Source organism: Adiantum capillus-veneris, chromosome 12, assembly GCF_014529385.1.
Source record: "Adiantum capillus-veneris isolate H3 chromosome 12, ASM1452938v2, whole genome shotgun sequence".
NCBI classification, from domain to species: domain Eukaryota; kingdom Viridiplantae; phylum Streptophyta; class Polypodiopsida; order Polypodiales; family Pteridaceae; genus Adiantum; species Adiantum capillus-veneris.
The window spans coordinates 95074754-95082674 of NC_140942.1; the positions used below are offsets into that span (position 1 = coordinate 95074754).

Sequence of the window (7921 nt, forward strand, 5' to 3'; positions counted from 1 at the left end):
CTATCAAAGAGCAAGGCTAACAAATGGAGCATAAGACCTTAGGGTTAGCTTCATTGAAGACCTCCAATAATGTGTGTAAAAGTCCTTTGACCTTAGGTAAGCTAGGTCTGAGCTTGAGGTGGGAACCCGGCCCAAGCTCAAGGTGCTTGTCGTGCTTGAGGTGCTTGATTAAGGTGCTTGACGTACTTCACCTGCTGCATGATTAAGGTGCTTGAGGTGCTTTGACATGCTTTCTTGAGATGTTTGTGGGAACACCCCTAGTCCAAGTGCTTAGTCATGCTTGATGACTAAGTGCTTGAGCACCAAAGGTCAAAAAGATCCCTACAAAGAGGGAGGTGAGCCCTTTTCTTAGGGGCTAGCGAGAGAACACACACACACACACTCTCAAGGAAAGCCCAAACTTAAAGAGGCAATAGGGACACATGTCCAGCCCTACCCATGTTACCTCCATGAGGTGCTTGAACTCTATCGGCTAGGATTAAAAGGGGTCCAATGATAATTTACGACAATTATCTAATTGTTTTTGCATTTATCAAGTCGTCACTCTCAAAGGGGAAAGGGGGGCACTTGTCCCAAGACTACACCTATTGCTAGAAATGGCTCAAGCTTGTGATTGGCTAGGCTTGGCATGCGCCAATGAGCTGCAATGATGAGCTAGAAGAGGGGGTCGACCTAGCAAGGAGGGGGGTTGCTTAGGGGGTATACTCACCCACACACACTCACAAACACTCTGATTGTGTGCTATGCAAAGTGCAAGAACTCCCTCTCCTTCTCCAAGCAAGTAGAGGTTGAGAGCCTACACCAACACTCTTGGATATGGAGTGCAAATCCAACCAAGAGCCATGCTTCAATGCTTGAGCTTGCCATCTCCTTCTTCTTCATTACTATGCTATTATGTATGCTAGCAACAAGAGTTATGATAAGTGAGGAACTAATTCTTTCTCCTATGAAATGTTTCTTCTTCCTCTTCCCTACCCTCATTCCCTACTAGCTCTCTCCACCTTCGAAGGTGTTTGAGGTCTTGGGATAGTTAAAGTTTTCTTCAAGTTTATGTTATGTTTGTGCTGCATGAAGCTTTCCATCTTCATTGCATCACCCTGGTCACAAGGAACACAAAGATTGTATTGGAACAAGTCTCTCTTAATGGGAGAAATCATAATACAAATGCCTATTGGAGGGGGGACCGGCTCCACATAAATCCGGTCCTCAACTGTTGTCATGTTCTCTAAATTCTCTCCCTCGCAAAAGTATTGTTCATGCCAAGTTAACTAATTGTTATGATTATGTTGCTATCTTCAATTATGTTCACCCGCTATGCTCACAAAGTCATTTCTCAAAAGTACTCTCATTAATTTTCGCCACTCTCAAATTAAATAGGCCAATTCCATTACATAGGGTAGTTTTTTCCATCAAATCTATCCTCAACACCAAACATCTTGAATACATATATGTTGTTGTTAGCCATAGTAAATGTTACACCTCATGTGAGGAGAAATGGAGGGGACAAACACGTGATATATAGCACAAACCGTAGAAGACTGTAAGGGACATGTTATGCAAAAAAAGACATTGACAAAAATTCTACACAAAATGACAAAATAGCTTTCGAGTAGTGCCTATAACGGTAACGGAGACTTGAAATGAGCCCAAATCAAAAATTTGAGCTCACCAAAGCTCACAGAAATTGAATGTTTACCAAAGTTCATAGAAATCGGAGAAAGTGAGTAGGCATGTGCTGGAGGAGCTGACAACTAAGTCCGTGTACCGATTGTTGGAATTAGGTTGCAAGAAAACACACACAACTTGGAGAAGACGAAGGAAGCTCAAGGCACACAATAGAGGGTATATTACTTAGTGTGCAATGGAAAGATAAGATAGCCCTAGAGTGATGAGCGTATATACAATGCACGGGAGAGGAAAAACCTCGTATGAGGGAAAAAATGTCCCGGCGGTCCTAAGTGTGTTCACACACATCACTACCACATGTATATGGTAACATGAGAGAGACAAGAAGAGAATACACGGAGTGTTAGTGGAGCTCTTAGGGTGGATCTGCACGCACCAGAGGACGGGGGTTAAAGTTACGTCAGCTATTTTGACGCTATTATCTAACACTGCCCTTGATAGTCCAACACTGCCGTTTTCGATAGAGCTAGCCGTGCCAAGCTTCATTTTGCCAGTAAAAGACATGCGTGCAGGTGCAACAGGCTTTTTCGCTAGTAAAAACCTCCAAAAAAGAGTGACAACGGCATCTTTACCCTCTCCAGCCATGCATGCGAATTCGTCGTTAGTGAAGATTAAAATTCCTCAATACTCTTTATTGTTCTATATGATCAAAAGAATAGATAAAGTTAATATGGTCAGTGTAATGGGTGTCCCATCGGTTGATCTGAACCCTAATATTTTAAAAAATTCCTTGAATGATAGCACTTTGTAGACAAGGTGGTGAATGAGTTGGGTTTCTGGTTAAGCAATAGCTATAGTTGTAATATTTTGCAAGGCGTTTGCGAACTCCTCAAGTAACCATGGTGTCAGAGGCATTAATTAACAAAGTTTAATCATCTCTGTCAAGGGGTTTTTGTCCGTAGCTATGTGTATGAGAAAATAAAATCCATACCGTTTACAACAAAAAAGCATCATTTGGCAAAGCTTGGTGGGTAAGGTGTTTGCATAGTGCCCTTGAGCAGGTTAAGGTCTCAAGCACTGTTGAGTCTATCTTGGTTGACTCACACCGGGGTGTGTGTGAGTGGGCGTGTGTATGCAGACTCTCCACGTTCTTCTCTTGTCCTAATTAATCTTTAGAAACTAATTAGGTGAAGTCTCCCTTGTCCTTCAACATCACGGCCAGCAACTTTTGACTGGTATTGTACTTTAGGAAACCATGAAGGTATTGAGTAGGCACAGCCTTGAGCCCATGAAATTCTACGATGCAAGAGCACCAAAAGCCTTTGGTGGACTTGTATGAACCTTCATGTCAAGAGGTTATGTAGGAATTCCAAGGCTCTTGGTAAAGGCTATGATGGCATTGAAGACCTTTGTGCAAGAGGTGGGCTTGGGGAGAAAGGAGGGGATTGTGAATGACTATAAGGTGTAAAGGATAAGGTCTAGTAGCTAGATGTGTATATATAATATATAGAGCTAGCTATGTGTGTGTGTGTGTGTGTGTGTGTGTGTAGCTAGCTAGCTACATGTAAGCTCTATCTTAGGTCAAAATGCTTCTATTGTGAGTAGTACCACAGTCCACCCCAAGAGCTGGCTCAATAGACGTTTCATGATCACGTCAAGATTGATTCACTTGCACAGGAAGAAAGAAAAGCCATAAAGTGATGTATTGTTGGATCATGTGACTAATTTGTCCTCATAGACTTTTTCCTTGAAAAATATTGATTTCCTTCTCAATAAAAAGCTCTGGCTTTTGCAAAGCTCCGAGATATTGCACGGTTTAATGTAAAATTTACAAAATTGGAATCTGGGATAGCTGAAAATAAAATACTTTGGGTGGGCTATATTAAGCTTTACTATATCTGTGTATTATAAGCAAGGTAAAGGTAGCTAGGTTGAATGCAATACCACCCCACTTCATTTCCAAAACATTGATAGGCTTGCAAAACAGATCATTAGTTGAGGTGATCAAAGTGCTTGGTGAGCTTTTTAAATCATGGATTATGTATATATTTGATCATATCCTCCTAGCTCCCTATGCTCATATAGGGTGCAAGAGCCTCCCACAGTGGTAAATTATCACAATGATGAATCCCTCTGGGTGAGCTTGTTGCTGCATATGCCCTCATGTTCTGTTGCTGCTGTTGTGATATTGTACTAGAAGAGGAACCCATGAAAGACTCCATGCTTTCTACATCTCTACTCCTTTTACTCTCTTGCCCCTGCAAGCATGCACAAAACTATTTGTCTTAAAATGGACCAAGTGGCATTATTAAAGACACAAGCATAGTTCTGAAGAGAAGCCCTTTTCAGTTCTCAAGTGTAAAAGATATAAGGCTATACATGACAACAAACAGATTGAATTTATCATACATGAAACTATCTTTTATTGGTTCAGTCAATATACTGGACTCGGCCTGTAGTCATCGACGAAGTCGTTATGGATGAAATGCACCAGTATTGAGAACAAATGCCATAGTTATTCATCCTATTTTATGCATATCTGGAACATTGTTTAGTCTCAAAATGACTAGAAAATATAATCTCTACCATACACAATATAAACCATTGATCCTTACATGGACAAGCTGATCGAGATGAAACGCTTGAGAAATGGAGGACGTCTGTAAATGTTGCTGATCTCTGCATAATGCTGAATTGCTGGAGCTTTTATTTTCCTCTGGCCGGATCACAAAATTCAGTTGAGAGGGAGGTGGCATATCCTTGATAAGAGAGTCTGCAAACGGGATTTTTAAAAAAAGAGAAAAACAGATTAGCAAGTTAATTTGGTCGGTAGCATAGCACGCAAACTGTGAAAAGAAGTGTTTCTAATGGCTCAGGATGTAATATGGTCCATTGGTTTGATTAGCTTACCTTGATTGGGGTCTACTTGTGGCATGTGTAGGAGAAGGTTTAAGTCGATGGGGGGATGAATTTGATGATCATGGTTGATATTGAGCATGTCATTTGCTTGGGCCTTGCCTTGGTGATTCATATCATACATAGTGTGGATGATATTGGGAGTAGAAGTGTTGGTGTGATTGATATGAGTAGGCCCAGTGGAGACAAACTCCTGCATAAGTGCATCCATCCAGCTCCTCTTGCTTCCCACTGATCTATCGATGTTATAGCGTGTCGTCCTGTCTGAGCCAGACGTGAGCGCAAGGTTATGATATGAGTCAGCTGCAGCCATACTCATATAGTGAGCTTCATCAGAAGCAGAAGCAAGAAAAGTGGATATTTCATGAGGTGTTTGGAATATGTGGGGAACATTAATGGCTCCTGCTCTCTGTTGCGCTGTTCCGGGTGAGCATACGCTTCTAACCATTGCATCACTACTGCTGGCACTTCCAGGCCGGGAAGAGTTAGCCACAGATGCTAGATGAGGATTTTCAGTATTTATACAACTCATATGGTTATTATATGGATCACAGGCTATATGATGCTGAGTTGTATTGTGGCGATGATCAGTGCACTCAAGTGGATCAATGAACGGAGGCGGACGCTCTGAACTGATGTTTAACACATGATTAAGGGCATGCAGTTTGTCATGAGTTTGAGATGGGCATGAGGAGTTTGAGAGAGCAGAAGATGGATATAATTCAGCATTAGAAGAGCTCATTATCTCACAGCTGCTAGCATTGTTGATTACTTGTAAAGTTGACCGAAGCGGCCCGATCAGGCCGCCACATGTTGGAGCGGCGAGGAGATTGGGGTGATATATTTGATCACAATGATGACCAGCAGTGGGAAGATGCACCAGAGAAGGAAGCTGGTTATGATGATCAGCTGCACCAGGTGAGGTTTTGCAGGCAGTTTTGGCGCAAACTCTTCGACTGCTTGTAGCCGAGGATTTGCCATTTTGTGATGAAGAGCAGTACTCATTGGAATGTGTGGGAGAGGTACTAGCTGCTTGCTGTTGGAGCTGTGCTTGCATGCGGAGCTTCCGCTTGGCGCGAGCTTTGCGGTTTTGGAACCAGTAGAACACATTGGCTTCAACAATGTTGCCGAATTGCTTGAGGCAGCCTGCGATCTCGACGATCATGTCGCGCGAGGGTGTGGTTGTGCCAGAGTTAAAGAGAGCCTCAAGCACTTGAATCTGCTCAGGAGTTGGGCACCATCTCGGCCTCGGAGTGCATCCAGTTGCAGCGCCAGCACCTCCATGTTGATCATCCAGAACTCCCTCTCCAGCTTTGGCTGAGGTTGCACTCATCATTTGGCCATTGTTCTCTTGCAAGATAACCCCTGCAGACCAGCATTCATTAGACCAGACAAAACCATAAATGATCACAGGTCAAGTTACTTATCCCATTTTATTTCTAACAACATGTTAAGACATGGTTATCATTAAAAGCTAGAAATTAGCATCAAAAGTTACTACTAAATTCTAGGTCAAGCTGTCAAAATACAGCTATGGTTAATCGTCAAAATTGAACTGTCTTAAAGCATCCACCATGGAGGCTCAATATCATTCAACTGTCTTGCATGCTACAAGAGTGAACCAATCATTGCAGATTTTGCTGGGCCAATAATGTAAAGCTCATTAATGACTACCACCAATCATATTAATGAAAAAGACAAATCCCCCTTGTTTGCTGAAGGATAACAATTCTATACCCTAGCTCTCGACAGGCAAACTTCCTTTTCTGCTGAATAGTAGCTCATGATCAAATACTGCCAAAACAGCTTGTCTTCTTGTGATCTCTACTTTCACCTCCTTTCTAGCAAAATATGCTCTCTCTACAAAAAGTTAGATAGATACATTCTTCCCAGAGAAGGTTTTACTTATAATAGGTATGTAACAAAGCCAGCCACTTTACCTTACTAGTTTAGCCCAGCTTTATAGCCTTAAAGGTATAATATTACCCCACTTTCCCTTAGACAGGATTAATTACTGCTAAATCCAGAATTATAAGGATGCTCAAGGAGATGAAGAGCTGATTAATGCAAGTCCTAACACCAGTCATTATTGTTGAGATGCTTGAACAAAGTAGGTCAAATCAATGGAATACGTCAATGATGAGATCAAAGGCTCTACAGAAGAAATTATTAGGGATCAATGCAAAAGAATTAACGTGTTGGGAATACTCACTCGGATCGACCGCTGCTGGCAGGTACGTCTGGCCAGCATGAGCTAGCTTTTGCATGCATTGCATCAGGATGTTGTTGTCTGAGAGGACATGGCCAGCGGAGGAAGGCGTAGTGATCATATTGAGCTGATGAGTAGTTGGCAGGAGATGGGTACTGGTGATGGCGGTAGTGGTGCAGGTGGGTATATTAGTATCTGCATGAGAAAGCTCAGAAGGACTCATGATTTGGTGTTTCAAGAGCTGATGCATGTCCTCAAAAGTGAGGTGGTATACCATTATTCCTTAGCTTGATGGAGGTGTAAGCTTTGCAGCTGAACACAGAAAGTAGTGCAGGCCAAAAAGAAGCTTTCTACTTAATGAGCAGGAGATAGACAGAGAGGTAGCGCTCTCTCTTTCTCTCTCTCTCTCTCTCTCTCTCAAAGCTATGAGTATGATTTGTGGGTGTGTGTTGTAGAGCTTGTAGGAAGAAGAAGAGATGCAGGCTCTCAAACCCGGATCATGAAAAAGAGTGAAGAAGCCATGCCCCCTTTATACAAAAAATATTTGATCCCACCAACACGCCTATTGACCAATGGGTACTAAGATATTAGTTCTTTTCCAGTAAAAGCTTATACCCCCTCTTACTCCTCATTCTTCTTCTTCTCAAGTTCTATTTCTCCCCTTTTCTGGGTGTGAGCTTACATATATCTGTGTGTGCTTTTGTTTTGTACCCCTTTACAATGCCTTTCCTCCTTGTTGCTTTTGTGAGGGTACACCAAGGTCTAGATGTGGCAGTGGGTTTATGGATGTGTGTATGTGTGTGCATATTCTTCCATGCATGTTTTGGACAGATGCAAATGCAAGTATATCTTTTGCCTACCATCATGTTGTGTTTTGTTTTCACATTCTCTTACCTTGTTTGTGAGTGTGTGTCACTACATGATTTGGCCCCTTTTGTGATGTTACTTTCTACCTTAAGGCGTGAGTACGCACACGGATGAGCGCGCGCACACACACAGGAAGAAGAAGAAGAAGAAGATGAAGAGACTTTTCAATGTTGTAGGGGCAATCCCTAGCGATCGCGACCTCAAATATCCAATTGAAGAGTCTTGAACTCAAGACCTCATGCAAGAGGGAACTGGGATAGCCAATGGAGCACACTTGAGTGATAGAACCCCCCCCCCCCCCCA

General features: G+C 42.4%; 1 protein-coding gene across 1 annotated transcript; it reads right to left on the bottom strand.

The window, feature by feature from the left end:
* Positions 1-3357: 3357 nt before the first annotated feature.
* Positions 3358-7260, bottom strand: LOC147446164 (uncharacterized). The gene is made up of 4 exons (XM_086526184.1): positions 6755-7260; positions 4537-5907; positions 4242-4399; positions 3358-3884 (listed from the first exon to the last, which is right to left on the bottom strand). Exons 1-4 carry the CDS (start codon positions 7026-7028, stop codon positions 3690-3692), a joined length of 1998 nt encoding a protein of 665 aa, XP_086382310.1. The 5' UTR covers positions 7029-7260; the 3' UTR covers positions 3358-3689.
* Positions 7261-7921: the final 661 nt, after the last annotated feature.

What these genes read in the sequence shown, in the direction of transcription:
- LOC147446164 (XM_086526184.1), bottom strand. Translation starts at nt 7,028, where the DNA reads ATGGTATACCACCTCACTTTTGAGGACATGCATCAGCTCTTGAAACAC. An exon ending in GCCAGCAGCGGTCGATCCGA is followed by an intron (nt 5,908 to 6,754) that starts GTGAGTATTCCC and finishes GCTGGTCTGCAG; the next exon opens with GGGTTATCTTGCAAGAGAAC. An exon ending in ATCTCGATCAGCTTGTCCAT is followed by an intron (nt 3,885 to 4,241) that starts GTAAGGATCAAT and finishes GCATGCTTGCAG; the next exon opens with GGGCAAGAGAGTAAAAGGAG.